The following is a 22792-nucleotide window of genomic DNA, read 5'->3' on the forward strand; positions in this document are numbered from 1 at the left end:
CTTCAACATTTTGTCTGACAACTTGTCAGATGGCAAATGATGAAACGTTCTTTGAGAGTGGCGATCAGTGTGAGCAGGGGAGGGGGGGGGGGGTTGGCAAGCCTAAATGCCCAATCATTTAGATAAACCATAGAGATACTTAATACATCTCTATGAGATAAACTCAGTTTTCGAGCGATCAAAATGTATTTTTCAACAAAACTGAATCATTCGAGGAAAACTATGCATATCAATGAAATTATACGTTTTTTGATTGATAAGCGGAGTGCTTGAAAAACTTAATTTATCTCACTTTGAAAAACCATATTTATCGAGGCAACAGGAATTTTCGACAAAAAAAGTTTATCAAAGATAAGCCAAGTTTTTCAAGCTATAAAGTAAGTTTTTCAAGCCTCAAGGTCAGGGGCGTCGATCCATTTTTCAGATTGGGGGGGCAAAATCATTAACGTTCCAAAGGCGCTCGATCGTACAAAACACCCGCCCACTCACACACACACACACACACACACACACGCACATATATATATGACTCATGAGACACATGTATCTCACCAAAAAATTAATACGAGCGCGAAGCGCGAGCTGATTTTTTTTAAAGAATACTGACAGGAAAAGCGTGCCTGTTTAGGACCGTTTGTAATAACTCGTGAGAAGGATACATATCTCACTACACAGATAGTACGAGTACCGAGAGTGAGCTGAAATTTCTTAAAATTCTGACCTGAAAACTTGATATTCTAAGAATTTTTGGTAACAATGATTAAGGTTTTTATCTGAAAGAAGAATAGATGCGAGCGCGAAGCGCGAGCTGAAAATTTTGATATTTCGATCTGAAAAAATGACAGTTTAATGGACGTTTTTGATAAAGAACAAGATATATATCCAAGAAAAGATGATTGCAAATCGAAGCAGGAGTTCTTTTGAGGATTACAACTGAAAACAGGACATTTACATTCACCTATTTAATCATGAAATGTATGGGTTTTTGCTACAGAAATGATGCGAGCGCGAAGCGCGAGCTGAAAATTTTTTATATTCCAATCTGAAAAGCGGACATTTTGAGCATGATTTTAAATAAAGAGCGAATTGTTTATCTCATTCTCGCTTGCTGAACATTACAATCTTGTTTTTTTTAATGCATATCCAGAATTATTGGGGGGCAAAATTATATGTTTGCCCCCCCAATATTTTCATTGGTGGGGCGATCGCCCCCCTGCCCCCCAGGATCGACGCCTCTGCTCAAGGTGATTAACTGAGTTCTTAAAGAAACTCTGCACATCAATTGAAAATTTTAATTTTCACTTTGAAAAATTCAATTTATCACCAAAAACTTCTGTTTATCGAGAAAGCCTTTGTTCAGTATATAATCATGATAAATATAGTTTTATGCCGTTATATTTTTCCAAAACCGTGTACAAAAACGAAAAAAAAAACCATTTGTGATTTTTTGCATGGTAAGCCCCCCCCCCCCCCTCCCCCCTAGATCGAAAATCGTTCCGCGGCCCCTGAATTGCCCAAGGTTGCTAGGGTGACAACCAAAATGATAGATTAAATATAGATTAAAATTAACCAAACAGACTTTTCCACGGCCTATTTATACTGGCGTTTACACATAGAGATAGAGATATACATCTCTATGATACTAATACATCTCTATGCGTTAATACATAACAGATTTTACACCACAGTCAAATAGGTACCCCAGTTTCGCTTGCTAGCCAATCAACGGGCTAGCAGTTGATGCGTGGGATTTTCAAACTAGCAGTGTACACAAATGAAGGTCGAACTCGCGATAACTTCATCTGAAACATGACGTTTTCTTGGGAATTAGACAACGTGGATGCCTTACAATGTGTTGTAAAACGAGATCTGAAATGTTCAGGTATCAGAATTTCTAAGAAGAAGGATCTACACAAAAATCATCAAGCACAAGTGAGTCCAAATTTATAAAATTATACTAGCTCGCAAGGTCTTGCTGTGACAGAGACTGGGGATGAGGTGTGGTCCCAGGTATTGCAATCCGTGTGTGTGTTTGTGGACTATTAACGCTCGGCCTCGGAGCTGTATTATAATACCCAGTTGTTGTCCGGACAACTGCCGGACAGGTTGTGTGTCCCGACGATCAATTTTAGAAAGTAATTTGGACAAAATTAGAAGCGAAGTTTCATTAATTTTTAGTACAAAATGTTAGGAATTATTAATTATAAAGAACAAAATAGAAGATGATTACAAGTGAAGTATTGAATTCATAATCATATTAAACTTTAAAGACTTCAAGTTCAATTTCAAAAAGATGTCCAGACACTACCTCGGGCGAAGTTCATGCAGGCCACTCATTCAATGAACAAGGTTGTGATGTGATATAACCTTGTTCTCACTTGTAACTTGTATCTCCATGTGTGGCAAAATAAGGGTGGCAAAGTTTGGCTTATTTTCTCTTTTTCTTTGGGGCAAATGCTTGATTTTTTTACACCGACAGTTTCCATTACACCTAGTATTTATCATGTTTATACAACTTGACTCTTATTTAAAGGGGAATCCAGCCTTGGCCATGAAATGTTGTGTGGGGAAGGAGAAAAATAAATGAAACAGAATGGTGAAAATTTGAAAGAAATCGGACAAGCAATGAATAAGAAAGTTATAGCTGCTTAAAAATTGGGATCACTAATAGTATGTAGATTCCAAATTGGCAACTGGGTAAGTAAATTATGACAAGGGGCAAGGACAACTTTCCCATAGGCCATGTACTTTATTATCAGGGATTTGTGGTTTTCTCCTTAGTACCCACTCCCCTGGGGCAGTAATCTAAATATAACCCAGGTAGTATATTGTTTAATGTCCTCATGAAAGAAAAATATTATTTGAAATAAAACTTATGGGAAAAATGACTTTTTAGCCATAATATGTAGTGGAGTACATGAAAGAGTAGTCCTTGCCTTACATCACAATTACATCCCATATGCGGCCAATTTGAAGTCTCCATGAATATAGTGATTACCAATATTTACAACTTTTAAAAATTCATAACTTTCTTGTTGTTTGTCTTTCACCTATCAACTTGTCTGATTTTTCTTTTTCTTATAAAAACAAGTTTTTATTTGGGTTGGATTCCCCTTTAAAGGAGAATGAAACCATAGGAACAAGATAGCTTGTGTAAAAACAGAAAAATCAAAGAAACAGATCAACAAAAGTTTGAGAAAAATCGGACAAATAATGAGAAAGTTATGAGCATTTGAATATTGCGATCACTAATGCTATGGAGATAGCAAATTGGCAATGTGAGAAAGATGTGTGATGTCACCTGTGAACAACTCTCCCCATTACTTTAGTATATATTTCACTTTAATTGCCTCTTTTATCACATCTATCCATTGATCCTGTGTTCTTTCTACATGAGGGCATGTAATACATATTTTTTAAGAATACATCTTGGATAAAGAGTTTGTATCATCATAAGAAAAAGTAAAAAGAGACATTTTGAGGGTATTTTATAGTCCACCAAAGGGAAAGTTGTTCATCAGTGACATCACACATCCTTGTTGCATTGCCAATGGGAGGATCTCCATAGCATTAGTGATTGCAATATTCAAATGCTCATAACTTTCTCATTATTTGCCCGATTTTTCTCAAACTTTCTTTATTCTTATTCTTTGATTTTTCTGTTTCTACACAAGCCTCTTTGTTCCAAAGGTTTCATTCCCCTTTAAATTTGATTCTTTAAATTATTTTTTTCTTAATTAAAATAGAGATCAAAAACTGAAAATTTTCTTGCGTGTGTGTGTGTGAGTTTTGTCAGACGTGTATCAATCAGATATGATTATTTACGTCTGGGACCGACCTTTAACGTCACCATCCGAAAGACGTGACCAGGGCTCGAACCTCTGCATCAATTTGTAACTTCCCCACAGCTTGGATTACAGGCGCACGCCACAACGCCCTTGCCATATTTATTACTTTCCACCAATAGAGGGGGTACAAAAAAATATGCCCAAAATTCAAGTTTTTGAGCGCTCTGGTGAATACAAAAATTATTCCCAAGTTACTAATGAAAAATAAATTGCATCTGTATGGAAATTAGTAATTTTGGTCACAAAAGTTAATGATTTTTTAAAGTGTGTGTGCTCTGTACAACATTGGCATACCATAGTCCTACCTGTAGATTCCCCACAGGCAGGGTGGTAGCAGTGAACAAGTGACGCAGGCTCCACTCCACTTCACTACCGCAACACTACGCTTCACCTACCCGAACTTCGGGACGGTGAACTTGATCAGATATTCCGAGTGACAAAGGTGGGATGGAAATGTTATTTATTGTAAAAACTATAGCCGCAGGCCTAGAAAAAAATATAACGAGAAATCTAAAAGTAAAATAGCTTAATTTCTTACTCTTCACCCGTATTTCACTTCTTGTCCATCCTCCGGTTATCCTTAAAAAAAATTGTTGATTTTGGGCCAGTTTCTTTTTCCTCATGTATTATTCACGGCCGATTTCAAAACATCGCATGCGATCGGTTTGACCTGCGACCGAGCTAGAGATACTAGAGTGTTGTGACTTCTATCACACTAAAATAAAAGTTGTCTCAAATGAAATACTTTCAGAGAATTCTCAACTTGAAAAAAATGTTTTAAAAATTGTCTTTTTTCTGCGTCCCATACGTAACTGCACATCTTTTCTCTCTTAAAGGTCAAGGTCATATGTCACCATTTTTTGCATGATTATTCTTCTCCTAGATGTCTACCATCATGAGGGTATTCAATCTAATCAAAGTCATTTAACACTATTTTTCAGGTCATTAAAGTCTCTGAAATGTCCCATACATAACGCGCGCAAATTCTTGGACTTGCCCTGAAATAAAAAAAAAATGACTTGATTTTCCCGCCTTTAAAATTTGATTCATCGTTGTTCAATCAAATCAAAGCTGTCAAACACCGGTTTGAAAAATAATTGATACGACTCAGGCTTACAACTAGACCAAAAGCTTCAGTCTCTGTATTTGGTTGTTCCTATGAAGTCTACGTTGGCTCCAATGGGGATTACAGTAAAATGTCAGAACTTGTTGAATAAATCCCCAGAAACGACGGTTATTCCTGTCTAGCTTACAACATGATTCTAGGATTTGATTAGAAATTTGGGGATTTATTTTCAGAAGCCTTAGGGGATTTCAAATTTTTAAAATCTTTTTTGTCTATTTTAGGGGAGTTTTGAAAGTTTTGTTGGAAAATAAAATTTGATATTTTTCATTAATATAACACCCGGGTATAACCCTTGCATAGAGATATATACTAATAACGCAAACTAGTGATATACATGTATCACTATGAACGCTGATAATATACGATCTACTTTAGATAGTTAACACAGAGATTGTACATCAGTGCATGTCCTATGCAGTTTAAGCAATTAATTCAGTAAACTGAACTTCATAGTCGTATACCCATGGTAGTGTTTCCAACCTAAATGGTGTTGCATCATAACCTTAACCAAAAAAAAAAATCTGCAGCAGTGTGAACAAGCACACATTAACTAGTTGGGATTTTGGTCCAATATGGGGATTTTTCTAGTGCCTTTTGGGGATTTTCTTTAGCTTGGACCTGGCAACACTGGAGAAAGACAGCATTTTTAGGCTACCATGCAGTGGAAGCCTGAACACTTTGTGGAGATGTCCCCGAGTTCTTTCAAACAGTTTTAATCAGGAAAATAGAAACAAAAGTTTCCACATCTAAAGTTACCCCGATTCTTCAGACATTTACAAACATGTAAGTGTACATGATTGTAGATCTTCCCAAGTAGATTTTCCCACCCTGGCCATCAAATGATGACATGACATTATGCATGTGCCATGTTCATACTGTAAGATGGTCAGTTGTTCAAGAATGACAGAACCAAGGGATAAAGGGGAACCATCATGTAGGATGATATGAGTGGAGCCTACAATGTTCTGAGTATAAATAAGAATCTTGATGATAATAGCAAAATATGTGGAGCTGTAGTTGGAATGGCAGTGGGAATGTCTGTGATGTAGAAACTAAGGAATGACAGAAACGGGTGTATGGAAAGCATAGTGTAGAGTAGACAATTAGATTAAAGTAAACATTAGATGGCATATAATTCAACCCTTACAATACCTTGCAAATGCACACATTGTGTACCTGATTCCTTAAAATGGAATAATTGATTAAATTTCTCATGTCTGATACTTTTTTAATTTTTGCAGGATGTTAATACATCTAGCCTGTTTGGCAGAGCGTTACATTCCTGTCAGCTTGTACAAGATGAGGAATCTCGATGCCATATCCCAAGGTGAGAAAATCATTGCAGAAAAATGTACAAAAATACATATCTCGTATTGTAGGAATTGATTTGGGTTGTATAACACTCAAATTTATATGCGTTACAAATTCCTTAGTCTAATCTTATATTGAGCTTGAATACATATGAATTTGAGGGGGAAAATATCAAGTGGATGCATTTGTTATTGTTAATATTTTTTTTTCCTTGTCCATCTAAATTTAGTGACATGGTTTAGTTTGAGCATGCTGCTATAATGATTACTGACCTATCATATATTTTATACATGTATTTAGTTAAATTAGTTTAGCAGCATGACAGGGACCACAAAAAAATGAATACTAATTTTTATCAACTTCTGATATTCATGTCTGTAATGAATGGAATATTTATATTTACAGATTTTTATTGGAGTGCACAAAGTTTCTTGATGATCATCTGGATATGGAGGGCATATTTCGCATCTCTGGTTCCAAATCTAGACAGAGAGATCTACAGGTTAGCATCTATATAAATTATAATCCTATTCCTGTCATTGTCAATTAGTTATAATTATACACTCCATAGGTTCATGTGTGTATACAGTGTACTTTCCGAGTGTTCCTATAAAGTGGGAATTTTCCTATTTTAGGGAAAAGAAAAATGCCATTATAACCTCTGTGTTCCTATTCCTATGAAAAAATATATGTAGTATTGAAAATGAAATTTAAGAATGTTCCTATTTCTGGAAATTTCTTAGCAGTTTGTTCTTATTCCTTGGCTTCCAAAGTAGGCAAGTATGTGTGGATTAATAGATTGAAAGAAGATGAATGACAGTGAAAATGCACAGTTGAATATGCATAACTTGTGTCTCTTTTGGTGCTAAACTGAGATAAACCCAAGTTTAACTGCTTGTTAGGAACAGACGTTTTAATTTTAAGAGATTGAATAATCAATTTTATCTTAATGTTAATTATACAAATTATTGAGAATCTTTATTTCATGCAAGAACAGGTCACCAGACGCTCTTAAAGTCGTGCACAACTCACAAACAGGCTTATAAAACATTTACCCTACAGGTATATGGTCATTTTCAAACGTGAGTGACACGACAATCGGAGAGGTTTAAGGGCTCATATCTTCAAACTTAAAGGTTATGAATCAATCATGACTACTATATTATATACAATGTAGGACTGGCATGGGCCACTACGAGTTTGATTTGAATTCAACAATTTGTTTAGTAGATATGATTAAAAAACGGTGCGTGAGTGACACAACAAATTTTGGACATGGGTTTCTGACCATTAACACATATGGTTGGATTCGTGCCCAAGTAGTTGTCATGGAGTACTGTGAGTACCAGTAAATGGACATAAATAGTGTACCTATCTAATACATATAGTCAAAATCAATCAAACCTCTATGGAAAATGGTACCCTCCTATATACCGTGAGTGACACGACATCCAAAACGTGAGTGACACGACAAGTGCAAAAATACAACATTTATCTCAACATTGAAAGTATTTTTTGCATGATGTAGAAGAGTAAAATACCATTAACCAAAAAACAAGCTTAATTACATAATAACTGCTTTCTTTAAAGTTCATAATATGTCATCCTGATGTTTTATTCTTGGTTTATGGTCATATTTGCCCATCAACTCACATTCCCTATACCATACCACATTGTCACACTAGGGCTTCTACCACTTTCCTCTTTAGAGGAGGGGACACTTGATTGTGTTATGAGGTCTTGGCATTGACATCAACTCAAACATTCTTTTTGTGGCCTGATATCATTCAAAACTTTAACTCTTTCTCCCTCTCTGTATACATGTATGAAAGTTAACAGGTTTATACAATTCAGCATCCACAGTGGATGGAATAATTTTTCCTTGAAAAAGGTATTCTCAATAGTCACATCATCTGGCATGGTCTGGTAGCCAATGATGTCATGTTAGACTCCTTTTTCTTGAAATATTGGATTACAATATTATCCTCCTTTAATATTTCAGGCATTGTCCAAATAGGACAGTTTCAATGTCTTTTTTGGTACCACCGTACCAAACCACAATCACGTTGCTGCACACTTCAGATGGACTATCAGCAAATCCTTGAGAAAGTCGGGAATTCAACTCAACAAGCATAGGTTTTCTCCTGAACACTGCTTGTATGTGGACCCTCCCAAGGCAGTACATGTAGGCACTGTACCAAAATTCAGAGCTATGCTTTTAGCTGGAATCTTGTAAGCGCCTTTTCATTGCTAATTATTTGATCATATACCATACCACGGGAATCCAGGGAAAGCCACAAGGTGAAAGACGCAGTCAGTACCTGATTCTTGCAGTCTGCTACTATTACATAACTACAAGTCATTAGCCTTTCCTTTTCTAAGCCCTTGGATGTCACACTAAAATCCAATTCAGCATCCCAACCAGGCTCCCTGTATACCTCAATAGCTTTTTCCCCTCGAGGTCCAGCACTGTTCTTATCGGGGTACCCCCCAAAAAAATTGATCTACAATGTACTGGTACATGGCAACCCATCCAAAGTTGCTCAAATCAAAATGCGGTCTCGGTTGGGACCTACATGAACATGCATCATTTTGTTGTAATGAATATGTGTAAATGCAAATCTGCTCTGAACACACATCGGCCCACTTACAGTAGTTTGCTGTTCAGACCCTGCATGTAGTTAATCACTACCAGTATGAATGGTGGCTGAACAAATAATGATTTTTAACTTGGCATGTAGCTGCTTCAAGCAATATCCAAAATGTTCTATCAAATCTCAGTACATTCTCACCTGAAATGTTTATGTTTTCTTGCAAATTTGTTTATTTCATGTCCTGGAATACAAGCTTTATGGCAAATGAAAAGGTTGATTTAATCAATCAGAAGGAAAAGAAAAATATTTTCTTTTCCGAATTTGAAAAAATATTTGGTGTTCATGGTGATCTCTTATATCTCATGTACACTACTTTACCACTAAAATTTCTGCAAATTTCAAAAAAGGATCCCTGACTTTTCTAGCTATGAGTATAACAAAGAAATAACATTGCTCAAAAGAAAGGTGAACTTTCTGCTCATTTCTGTAAATGGAGACAGAGAATGTTCGAGTAATACCTAGGTATGACTTGAACCATCACCAACCCTTTATGCATTGTAAATATGTACATTGCTAAAGTATAGTGGTTTTTCTCTTGATACATTCATAATTTTGTGTTATGTTGTTATATTCTTAATCACAGTACATTCACCAAAATATTAATTAGGATCCGAGTCTTCACACCAATGGAAAATTGTCAGGATTTTTTAAACCAAGGCAACCACGGAGAGGAGAGAAAATAGATGAACTCAATGTCAAATTCAATATTTCCATAAAAAGGAGTAAAATTAGGAAGATGGAGGAAATTATTAGCCTAAAATAGGCCTAAATGATGTCAAGAACAACATTTTGACTGTATCCCTGGTAAAACGCTTCAAAAATTACTGGATGTCCTTTTTTATACACAATATAATACCGTGAGTGACACGACATTTCGTGAGTGACACGACATTGTGAGTGACACGACACAACTTTAACAGTTAATTCTAGCTTTACCTTAACACATTGGACCAAGTTACTTTATATACAATAAGGTACAGATAAACTGTATTTGCTCCAGTACTGGGATAAATTAATTTTCAGAATACACAGCTCTAGAAAACTTTTTGCATTTAAAACGTGAGTGACACGACAACCAGTTTTGAAAACTTCGAAACCCAATTTTTTTCAGAAAAACACTTCACAGAATTTTTTTTTGCTTTTCAGGAGTTAGATACAATGCACAGCTTGTATCTTGCCAACAAATGCTCTTCTAATACAAATTTTATATTGTGATAGGCAATATTTGAATTTTAATGCAAAAATCAACATTTTGTAACATCTAATTTCCCTTGCATAAAATTCACTGTATCTCAAGACATAATTAATAATTTTATGTAAATGAAATGGAAAAATATACTTTAAGATGTCTAGTTTAAAAAAACATTGAAGCCTAATGATTTCTAGCAAGTTTTAATTTTCACCCCCATGTCCACTTTTGTTTGAAAATGACCATATATATATATTTATAGACAGCCGAAGTGAGACAAGAAATGTAGTCTCTCTGAGCAGGTGTTCTTCATGGAAAGGTTCTTGTAATACAAGTTTCAAACCAAACTCATTGGGAAGGCTATTAAGCAGGTTTGACAGTCTGTAAACGATCAGATCAGTTTAGGAGAAAAGTGGTTTATAGTTATTTCCCAAACTGTGTGCTAAAAAAAGTAGATGAAAGTTTTTCAAGAAATTTTAATGTCAAAAGGCTAAGCAATACAATCTTTGTAGATTAGTAAATTTTGAACTTGATTCAGGCTATGGTGTAACAGTAACTTGCTATTTCATGAGTATTAGAATTTCTGGAATTTCTGGTTGTTTTTTTTATTTCATATCTTTTCTTTAACTTCTTATTATCTGTTGCAAGTAATTTTTTTTTCTTTTTCATCTACCTGACCATTAGAAAAACCTAGAAAATGGATCTTGTATTCCTAATGATGCTAATCCAGCTGATGTTTGCAGTCTCTTCAAATACTTCTTCCACAACCTCCCCGAGCCACTTATATCATCTAAACTCCAGAGTGCCTTCTACAAGTGCTCACTGATTGAAGACATTGCAGAGCAGCGATGGGTCCTCCTCAACATCTGCCATCTCTTGCCATCACTCAATGTTCAGACCCTGCGCTTCACTGCATTCTTCCTGCACCGTGTTGCTTCCAAGTCAGAGAAAAACCGCATGGATGTAACCAACCTTGCCAAGGTGTTCACACCCAGCTTATTTGGGTCATTTACAGCTCTTGATAAGAAGAACCCAGAGAAAATGATTGGATTACAGACAAGTATGGTTAGTTTAATGATTGAGAATGCTAGGCTGATTGGTGAGGTGCCTGACTGGATGATGGAGAAGATCACAGGACATAACCAATCCAGAGAGAATCTGGATCGTCTTACATCAGAAGATGAGCTTGAAAAGAGTGATGATAATCTAGAAGAGAGTGGGAGATTGTCCAGACGACGCAGAAAGAGTGGACCATCATTCCAAGGTATATCATATATACGCTCTTTGTGAAAGTGATTTGTAGTTTGTAGACAAAAATACTCCAAAGTATGTAAAAATACTCCAAAGTTCTGAAAAATAAAAACTATGGGTAGAGCTTCAGCATGATGTCAAATAGCTCACAGCAAATGGGGAAAATAGAATATCACTCTTTTCACCATAAAATTTTTATTCCACAGTGAAAAGTAATATATGCTAGTCAGTGTAATTTGGTATTAAAAACAATGAAAAGTAATTGATAAGTGAAATAAAAATGTTTTTCTCACTATGTGATGCTTTTATAAAGAGCTGTATAGGTCCAAATTAGTCATGGACTATAATGAATGCTTGCCATGAAAGTGAGTAATGTTTGTCCATTATTACTGGCTTTTAACCCTAAACAGGCCGGGGGGGTTGAATCAACTCCCCCTCAACATTTTCTGCGATAATTCCGCCTTGCGAAATTTTTTGACCGCGCCACTCACAGACTTTATACTTTTAAGTCTCGCGCTTCTTTTGAGACCAAATTTACGACGCCCGGGTACACGCTTTTGAAATTACGCAACATTTGGTAGGTGCATGTCAGACCAAAAATTGTCCCAAAACGTGATTTTCTGTACAAAGTCAATGCAAATTGAGTTTTCTCATCTTATTCATAAAGATGTGATTATTTTTACTTTAAACAGCTGAAATCAATTGATTTTAGCATAATTATGCTTCAAAAAGATTGTGCAATAAATCTGGTCAAAAAACAAAGAAAAACAAAAGGTTGAAAAACAAAGAAATACATAAGAAATTCATAAAACAATAAAATACCTAAGTAATTGATTTCCAAACCGAAGTTTTTTTGCGATTGCGATTGTTAACAATGCTACAAAGTATATTTTTACCAAAAATTAGCATTTTAGGAGCTTTATTTAGTGAATTAGAGCAAAAAGTATGATTTATGTATAAATTAGCATAATTAATTCATATAAAATAGAATCTCATTATTTTGGAAAATTTTACCATATAGCCTTGTAGATTACATTGCACACTATCAGCGTGCAGATTTTTGTGGCGGCATTGAATCAACTCCCCCCCCTGGCCACAAAAAAGCCCGGCCTAGTTAGGGTTAATTATCTATGATCTATCAAGATATCAAAATCAGTTGAGTAATAATATTCAAGTTATTCAGTTAGTGGATTTAGGATTTGTTTCCAGGCCTAGTGAGCATCTTATTATGCATGTATTAATTCCCTCTTTTTTCAACATTTTGAATTTTGGCTGCACTATCTCAGATTGAAACAGATCACTTCTGAAAGGCTGTTAACATAACCCTCCTAATTTTTTTTACCATATTCCTTATTTTGTGGTTCCATGTAAGGGTATATGGTAGAAAGATGAAGAAAGAATGCTAAAAAGAAAGATGTAGTTAATCTTGTGTACCAGAACATGTTACAGTTCACTCCTAATGTGTAACTTATTCATGATATTATTCATTCTATTTCAAAGTACTTGTGAGTGGTCTTGGACACAGTTTAGGTATTCTGAAAACAGCATCATCAACAGAGAACATCTTATCAACAGATACACATGCAAGTGAGTATACACTTCAGCTGTTTGACCTCTTGGAAGTTGCCATATTTTGTTTTGAAAAGGTGAGGATATATATACAGCAATCATTGAAAAAAAAAGATCTAGCATTTGAAATGATACTCCATATCCCAGCAAGTTTTGAAAGTCTTCACATTAAAACAGTCAACACTGTCAGAGATAATCAGCCTGAGTATGAATGGATAGTTCTGCATTTGGTATACTTTCACTTGGTACAATGAAATGTTTATTTTATCCAATATAGCTAACATTTTATTTTAGAATTTTTGTAGCCCCTCCTAGTTGAACGTCTTGAATGTGGACCAGTGAATTTTAGCTAAATAAGGAAGCCAATCTGAAAACCGAGTGGTTTTAAACCAAGCATGCATAACAATTTATTGAGTTAACGGTATTCTAAATTTGTTCTTATTTTAGCGGAGTCTCCAAAGATAATGAAGCGAAAAGCCAGTGAGGACCTGGGAAGTGCATTTACTTCTACTAAAAGGTAACTTTCACAGTTCAGCTTTGCCTTCAAATGTTTGTCTCACACTAAATGCTTGTACTATGTTCCATAATTGATAATCATGTTGTTTACAATTATTGTCCATCAATTTGTAGATGTACAAGATATCTTGCTACAGGAAAAATTAAATTGAATCACAAATGGTATACATGTATGAAAGACCAATAATACGATATCTTAGTTCTCTCTCTCTTTAAAATTCTACTTCAATTTGTTAATTGTATTTCTCATTCATTTTGCTTTATTGCCTTACTTTAAAGGAAAGCTTTTTGCAAAGGTGAAACCATCAAACAAAACAGGAAATGAAATCACATATTTTCTTTGAAAGAGGCAGAGAGTGATACTGTAATATGTAAAACCTTAGTTTCCATCTGTGTACTGTAACTGAATTTTATTTATATTTTACTATATTTGGGTTTTTCCCCCTCTTTGTACTTTTCAGGAAGGCTTTGTTGCACAAGATGACAACTGATCCTCAGTTTAGCAAACCTGGTTTACATCTTCATAGGACTCATCAAGGAACACCAAATCAACCAGCTCTTGGTGAAAGGGGTAAAATCAACTTTGACCTTGTTACTCTGAAATTACTGCATTTATTACACCATGCTCAGAAAAGTGCATTCCTGATCAATCATTTGATTATTGTTTGTAAACTTTTTTATCATTGGTTGGAAGACCAGTATTAAGCTGGAAAGTGGAAATAAATAAACAGATAGAAAAGAAAAAAAAAGGAATGTTACTTACCATGGAAAAATTTAATGAAGAATTTTGTCAGCGATTTCTTGACTAATTTACTGTCAGCCACTTAGATGCAAGGAGTTCCAGCATCTTAATGAAATGCTCCCTTCCTATTGGTACTTATCATATTAATGACATATAACTCTTAAACTGTAGGATCACAATGGGGATATATCCTCTTAAAAGTTAATGTTACCCTTTCGATACATTAATACAAATTTTGCATCATTCAGAAAATACTTAATGAAATTAAATTTTGATGTTCAGATAGACACTCTGATTGAATGAAGAGGAATTCAGTTAGAATTATTTCAGAGAGAGCTATCCCAAGTTGCTACATTAGATGTAGTAATGACTTCATTGGCTTGGATCCAATTCAAAAGGCAATCTAAGCTTTTGGTAGACCACTCCAAAGAAAAGCACAAAAAAAAATAGATTCACGAAATTTGAAGAAAATTTACTAAATTGAAATCACTGAACAGTTAAGTGAAATCACTTATTATTTGGCAACCTTAAATTCACAAAATGGTAATCCCATTGTTACATAATAATGGTTTGCACACAAGCATAGAAATTTCCAACCTATTCTCAATTACCTTTACCTGAATCAAGTATTCTGTGCTCATGATGTAAACACTGCATGGACATGAACTAACTTTGGTTGTGAATTTGAGGTATAAATGGATTGTTTGGATGCTAGCTGGCACTCTTCATGTTTTATTCATGCCCTCAGAACAACAGATACAATCTAACACACAATATCTTGACCAGACTTTTAAGTTTATTTTCATGATGTTACTAGAGTGCATTCTAATTAAAATGCATTGTCTTATTTTGTTTTTAACTTCTGATTACAGATGCTGTGACAGCAGATGGTGAGACACTGTTCAGGTATGATACACCATCCATTGTGTATGCTGATGACTCGTTTGCAGGACACACCCCTGGCAGGCTGGCTGGGAGTGAGTTCACCCATAAAGGACATGACAGGTGTCAAGGGACACCCAAGAGCAAACTCAAGAGGTTCAAGGAACTTAGTGCAAGAAAACTAAAAAGGTAAAGACAAATAATTTTACATATAGATATATATTCGTACTGATGTCCTAATTTTGGGGGGTGCTATTATGAAAGTATTTATTATCAATGATTTTGGTGATTATTATGATTTTTTTTTAAATACATGGGGATTGGGGAGCGAGGAGTGACTGAGGGAGAAAACAAAGAAACAAGTTGTGAAGGAGAGTAGGAAGATACATAGCATAGAAGTGGAGGCACTCAAGGGAAGGGTTAGAGCACTTTCTGTAAGTGCAGAGTAAATCTGCTACACTAGTACCATTAGACTAAATCATATGTGAACCCTGAATTTTTGCTTTATTGATACGATACACAACACACACAACTTGTTAATTCAAGGGCCAGACTACCATGTGTAGGTCTTGAGACGGTTGAATCTGTTTTGGGGACCACAAAAATATTAAAGCTGGGAATGACATATTTTGCATATCCCGGTCTGAGAAAAATTCTTGGAGCAATATCATTATATAAAGGTTTGAACTTAAAGGACAAGTCCACTCCAACAAAAAGTTGATTTGAATAAAAACAGAAAAATCCAACAAGCTTATCACTGAAAGTTTTTATCGAAATTGGATTTAAAATAAAAATAAGAAAGTTATGACATTTTAAAGTTTCGCTTGATTTTGGAAAAGGGTTATTTGCATTTCCTGGTCAGTATGCAAATGAGTGGGACTGATAATGTCGCCCACACACTATTTCTTATGTATTGTATTATATAAAACATGAAAAATACTAATTTACTCCTCATTGTAATGTGAAACAAAGTTTGTTTTCCTCCCTAAACATGTGGAATTCCCATTGTTTTAACAGAAGTTGTTCCTCATCGGCAAATCTGTAAAAATTGAAAAATTATTGAATTCAAGCAATAAAAACAAAAGAAATAGTAAGGGACATAATCGACTCTCATAAGCTTATCACTGAACTGTTAGTGAAACTTTTAAATGTCATAGTTTTCTTATTTTACATTTGATCTTGATGAAATTTTCAGCATTATTCTTGTTTGATTTTTGTGTATTGATTCATATCAACATTTTTCCAGGGGTGGACTTGACCTTTAACTGTACTCAATCTGACTGTATTGGCATAAAGCATGTTTTTTACACAATTTAAACTGTAATGTCATGCTAAAGATTGATCAAAGTATTTAAAACTTATTTAATTTGCTTTGGGATGTCTCATCTAATTTTTTTCTCTGTCTTTCTTTCACTTCTTGTCTTTTTATCTACCTAGGAGATCATTGTTAATGAATCTTGATGGAGAACCATTCTCGACGAAATCTCCAAGACCAAGCAAGGTAAGGCTTTAGTTTATCTCGGCAATATATGTCTTTTTAAATGGAAAAGTGCACCCTGATGTTAACTTGATACAGATTATGACAGAATACCGTCACTATTCAAATGGTATGTGTTATAATGTATTAATGGAATATTCTTGCAAACCTTTTTGAAGTGTACTCACCAAACCATAACAAAATGACAATGTCTAGGCCCCACAAAAACAAAGCTTAGAGTGCTTAATTTTAGGGTTGATTTTCTCTTGGTTACCTTGATCATTATGTGAAATCAACAATACAGAACAACTATACAAACAATCTGTTAATTCATCAAAAATAAAATATTAATCCATGCTTGAACATACACTGACAACTTTATACAGAGTGTAAAAATGGATTTGCATCACATTGAAGGAAGTTGAAAGAAATGACTTAGGATTATTGATGTAATGTTACCCTCGAAATCATTTTAGGCAACAATGAAATTGAAAATGAATACAAATAATAGGGATTTTACTAAATTACCAGCAAAGTTCCAACGCGTCGCCTTCAAAGAATATTCATTTTGCTAGAAGACGATGCTTATTTGGCAGCTATTGGTAAAGAACATCACCTTTTCACCTTCTATAGTTAAAATGTGTATATAGTATTGTAAATTTCATTAGGTAAAGGAGATTTGATTGACCAAAGAACATTTTCTTATTTCCTTTGTCGGTTTGGTGATTAATTTTCAGACACAAGGAAACAAGAGGAAGGAAAGTAAAGATGTAGGATGGAGACTTGCAAATGCTTCACCACCAGAGGGAGGCCTAGATACCTTGAAACTCTTTGATCATCCCGTCCGACCAAGTCCCAACTTTGATGCTCCCGGAAGACCTCGCAGACATAACAAAACTCCCAGTTCCCCTGCCAGACTCTTGACTGGAGGTTCTCCTGTCCTTCGCCCATTTGCAAGGCTCCACACATCAGATAGCGAGAGTGATGTGTGGGATACCATGAAGCCTACAAAATTCTCAGCTGGGGATTCCCCAAAGGTGGTAATTGTAGATACCCAAGAAAGGGAAATTGCATCGCCTAAGGTTGTAGTGGTAGATACAAATATGATAAGTGAATCAAACATCACTAAGGAGTATGTAAAGAAACAGCAAGAGCATGCTTCTCAGCTGATTGGTAGTAAGTTAGGGCAAGAGAGGACAAGCCCCTCCATCTATATTCCTGATAGCACCAGACAGAAGATCAAAGCAGCTCAGATGGAATATGCAGCAAAAAGCTCAATGGAAGATGAACATTTCCAAGAAATTGCAGACCAAAAAATTTCACCTGAAGATGAAGTCCATGATAAGGACATGACACATTCTACAAGCCAGAGGAGTTTATCAAGTGTGCTATCTGAAATCAATGTGTGTAGCCATGAATCAGAGGTTGGTCAGTTCACATCAGAACCCAATGAGAAACAACCTGCTACTACTTACATGGAAACAGCCATCTGTTCTCCCTGTGTTTGTGAATGCAATGATGGTGCTATGATGGCCGTTGAAGATTTACCAAAAGACCATACTGATAGTGCATCTCCAGTTGAAACAGGAAACCCACTAGATACAACGGATCACAAGAACAGCCCCATAAAAGAAACACATTTTGATGATGTCCCAATGGCACATCCGGTTCATCAAGACACGAAGGATAAACGGACCGTAAAGGTATCCTTGATCGTTGAAGGGCACTCGATTGTTATGCATAGACCAGATGCTGGCAAGACTACCATGTCTAAATCTGAATCGATTGATAGTGGAAAGGGTTGTTCAATAGAAGATCTCTATGGAGCTACCACAGAAGAAAAATCTGAAATGCAGCCACTTAAGGTTCCAAAGAAGCAAGACAGCCTTGATGCTGGTTTAGATGAAGGAAATGAGGAGGAAGAAATGCACAAAGAACTAGACCTCAAGCAAAGTAAAGACATTCAAATACCAAGCAAAGAAATACAAGATCATACTGACATGGCTCATCAACAGGCAAATATGAATAGAGGTGTTGTAGAGAATATTGAAGTAAAAAGAAGTGAAGAAAACCTAAAAACTTGCAATGGTAATGAAAATGTAAATGATATGGGGAAGGTTATGAGCTTTGGAGAAGGCGAAGTCAGCAAAGATGACACATTTAAGGTGCCACTAAGCGTCAATAATACAAGTGATAGTGACCTGCAGAACTTGATAAATGCTGCCCTCAAGTCAGACATGAAGAAATCTTTTGGGAGTCAATCAACAACCCTGCCTGTTCATTATGGTAAAAAAAGGAGAAAGAACTCGAGCATTGTCAAAGCTAATATTCAACTCTTTAACTCATTTTCTACAAGTAATAGTGACATTTCTGTTTGCACCAAAGGTAGTATGAGGAAGAAAAGTGCACACAATCAGAAGGAAACCACATCAGTCTCCAAACCCCTGACACCATTGACCAAATCAACCAGTATGGACAGTGGTATATCTGAATTTCAAACTTCCAGGCATCCAATGTCAACAAGAAGCAGAGACCTGAATGAATCATTCTTGACAGCCGTTGAGACAAAAGCATCCTTGAAGAAAATCAGTTCATCTATGGAGAATATCTCAACCCCCAAAGAAGAATATTCTGCTTCAATTTCCACTGAAAGCCGCCCTATTCAGAGTTCTCAATCCATGCTTGACATCAGTACTCCAACCTCTGTCAACAGACCTCCTGTAATACCCATAAGGAATGTCAGATCTCTGCAGAATGTTTCCACACCCAACAACAAAGAGAATCTTTCTACTCCAGCATCCATTAGAAGACGACGTCCTGTATCTCAACGTCAGAAAATGGCTTTCCAGGAGAGTGATTCTTTTGCTAAACTCAAAAAAGAGAAGGCTTTCGAGGTGGAGGAAGAAGCATCCAGTCTGCCTCTGGTTAAGCCGCTCAGAGATAACAACTCACCACAGCTGCACAGGACCAGGAAACCAGCTCCATTAGACCCAAGACTAGCAACCCCTCTGACACCGGTTCATCTTGCACAGCATGTGAGATTGCGTACTCCAAGCAGCAGTAGAAGACCAGTCAACATCAAACACAGATCACCTGTCAAACCAGTCAAGAGACTTGTTAAATCTCCTTCCCCAGCAAGATCCAAGGGCAGGCTAACACCAGAGAGGGATAACAGGACCCCAAAGAGATATCCTAGATCTCCAAGGAATCCTTTAGAGACTGCATCACCCAGTGTCAGGAGGCAGAGAAGTGCCGTACCTGTGCATGTCCAAGATGAATGGGAACTCTAGTATAATCAGTGGTAACTGAACGTATTTGCATGATCATATGTCCTGTTTTTTTTAATGTAAATCACTGTTTTTCCATGCTTCCTTCTTTCATGAATACTTATACTAACAGAATTATTTTCGTTCCAGAAATTGAATGTGTTTGGGGCTGAGGCTCATCTTAACCTATAACATATCTAATTTCTCAATATTTGAAAATGTCATATGGTACCATTATCTTGATTGAAAGGACCTGTATGCTAGCCATTAATGTAGAGTATAGAATCAAACTAAGGTTTGATAATTACTAAATACAGCCACGGTGATTGAATAACTACTCGACACATTGATAGATTAACAGTACTAATTTGTGACCTAAATTGTACTTCGCTTAATGATGAATTTAATTTCCATTCTGATATCACTTCTTCATAAATACAGATGTATTTTGACACATGGTGTACATATTTTTATTTTAAAATATAATGACAATCATATTGTATCACTTTCAGTTTTGAGCGTCCATTGTTTCGCTAAATGTACTTTGCAGTGTTTGTGGGGTGTCTTGGGTTTTGTGATCGTTGATGGAATTAATTGTGTAAAAGATCATACATGTAAGTTCAAATTGCACTGTGTAGATGCTACGTTGAAAGAATCTCTTGCTCACTGTTTTATGAAGATTGTGCAGTTTTGAGCCTCAGCCATGTGTCATGCTACACTCACTGTACATGTGCTTTGGAGTATTTATGGGGGTGCAGTATGTTTATGATGGTTGATGGAATTAACTGTATATAAAAGTCAGTTCATATTGCGCTTTATTGATATTATGGAAATGTATGTTAGGTTAAAGAAAATCCAATCTTGTTCATCTTTATGTAGATAGTGCAAATACTGTTTGACAGATGGAATATAAATTTGATGCAATTTCTATGTGCCTCTTGAACCACAATGTGAATGCTATTCACTAGACTCTAGTTTATGTATGCTTGGAAAATGCCTTTCAAACTGACCTTTGAAATTTTTCTTATAGCTCCAATGATTTTCATTTTCATATATCTTATATTCAATGTATGCCAATTTCAGTAGTACTCTTGGCATCAGAAATCAGCTGTGAATTTTCATTGAAACATTCAGTGTTGAAGGAGATTATTAATTTCTTATAATCATAAGATAAAAGTGTGGCTAGTTTTTCTGTTGAGGAAATGTATTTCCTCTGGCATTTAGTAGATATTAAGTTATTGTCTATGGTTAATGATGATTGCAAAGTATTCTTGATAAGTTTGAATTACTTGTATTTAGCTTTTCATGATTGTTTGATTGGACTAGTTCCTTATCTAAGGAAATAGAATATAGATTGTGTAAAACTTTTCCCGTCTTATTCAATCTTCAAGAAAGTACAGTTTAATTATATATATGGCTTACAGTACCTGTACTTTATATGCTGTGCTTTTGGAGTATTGTTACTATTTTAAATAAGTACACTAGTCCCTAGTAATATTTTGATAATTGCTTTTGAATTATGATGCTTAAATTCAGAGATAAATATGTGTACATGCAAGACTTATTTTCATAAAAGATATAGTTTTATTTGATTTGATGAAACTTCTCTATTTTCAAGACACATGCTATCATGCCTATCAAGAAGCAAGTGTAAATAACATGATGTAGGTACAATGCAATAATGAATATGTATACAAAAGAAAATGATAAGGCATGATAAACCTAGGTTCACTTATATGTATAACATCAGAAATCTACTTGTCTTCTTAGATTTTTTTTTTTTGGGGGGGGGCTTTGATGCACTTTAAATAGAAAGCCTTAGTATAAATAATGCACATTTGGTATGGTTCAGTCAACATGCTTTATTAAATCATTTCTGTGATTAATCTCCCTAGGGAAACACCAACATCTGTATTTTCCTCGTATAATGCAAAGTAACAATGTATGTACAGTTTCTTATGGGTAAAGCTATTATATTTTGGATTTATGATGTTATGAATCTATGAAGTTTGCCATCTTTGGAATATGGTTTTCAGATTGACAACAGCAAGGAATGGGAATGTGTTGAATTAATATATCAAGATAATTTATGATTGGCTTAAATGCTGGATAAAAACTGTTGAAATACAACATTAAATTTTTGTATAAATAAATGCATTATTTTGTGGTGAGAGAATCATGTGCCATCTGCTGTCATGTTATTTTAGTTTTTGAAATACACGATGCAATTTCAGGGTTGAATTCTTACACACTGGAAGCTCAGTGATTCATCTCTTCAGTCATATTACAATAAATCATACCAGTGAGGACATTAGTATAGACTGCCAACACAAGGGTGTTTTAGACTGTTCCGATTTTACAGAGTGAGGATGAGTGTACTGTCATAATGCCCCACAAAAGGATGTGTATTTATTTTAGAAAGTAATAATCTACATCCCTATCATTTGGTTAAGAAAAATCATCTCAAAACCAAGACTGGTCATATCACTTCAATTTATATGAGGACCATTCATACATGATATAGTATTATGATTAGTAATGGATTTGATAATCAAAATTGCATGTTTGGCAAAATATAAACCTGGTCATGGGAACATCCTTAATCATTTGATTAGGACTCACCTTATCATTCTTCATAACCAATACATGTATTCATATTTTGTTGCTGTGAATGTCAAGATTGGACAATGTAAAAGGATGTTAAATGAATACCAACAAGTTATCTAATGTATCCTTATTTGTCTTTACATGTATAAGTCGATATGGGGGGGGGGGGGAGTTCTTAACAGTTGCATGTAGACAGCATTTGTGACAATTCCACCTCAAAACAAATTTTGTTGGGCAAGACTTGTAATTAGACAAAAAATGGTATTAATTCTCTAAAAAGTAAAAATCTAGAAAATTAGCTCATCTAATTATCTCAGCTTTACTGAATTTTCACAGTATGCACTTGTCTAAATT

General features: G+C 35.3%; 1 protein-coding gene across 1 annotated transcript; it reads left to right on the top strand.

The window, feature by feature from the left end:
• Nucleotides 1–1736: 1736 nt before the first annotated feature.
• LOC121419255 lies at nucleotides 1737–22540 on the top strand. Its single transcript, XM_041613637.1, has 10 exons — nucleotides 1737–1932; nucleotides 6216–6301; nucleotides 6691–6787; nucleotides 10813–11392; nucleotides 12880–12966; nucleotides 13396–13465; nucleotides 13926–14035; nucleotides 15079–15277; nucleotides 16526–16589; nucleotides 17303–22540. Exons 1-10 carry the CDS (start codon nucleotides 1810–1812, stop codon nucleotides 19853–19855), a joined length of 3969 nt encoding a protein of 1322 aa, XP_041469571.1. The 5' UTR covers nucleotides 1737–1809; the 3' UTR covers nucleotides 19856–22540.
• Nucleotides 22541–22792: the final 252 nt, after the last annotated feature.

The sequence above is a fragment of the Lytechinus variegatus genome, chromosome 7 (assembly GCF_018143015.1).
Source record: "Lytechinus variegatus isolate NC3 chromosome 7, Lvar_3.0, whole genome shotgun sequence".
Classification (NCBI taxonomy): Eukaryota; Metazoa; Echinodermata; class Echinoidea; order Temnopleuroida; family Toxopneustidae; genus Lytechinus; species Lytechinus variegatus.

Excerpts from the sequence above, each read along its gene's own strand:
- LOC121419255 (XM_041613637.1), top strand. The coding sequence starts at position 1,810 with ATGACGTTTTCTTGGGAATTAGACAACGTGGATGCCTTACAATGTGTT. Across the intron at positions 12,967-13,395 it reads ATCAACAGATACACATGCAA|CGGAGTCTCCAAAGATAATG; the intron begins GTGAGTATACAC and ends TTCTTATTTTAG. Across the intron at positions 14,036-15,078 it reads ACCAGCTCTTGGTGAAAGGG|ATGCTGTGACAGCAGATGGT; the intron begins GTAAAATCAACT and ends TTCTGATTACAG.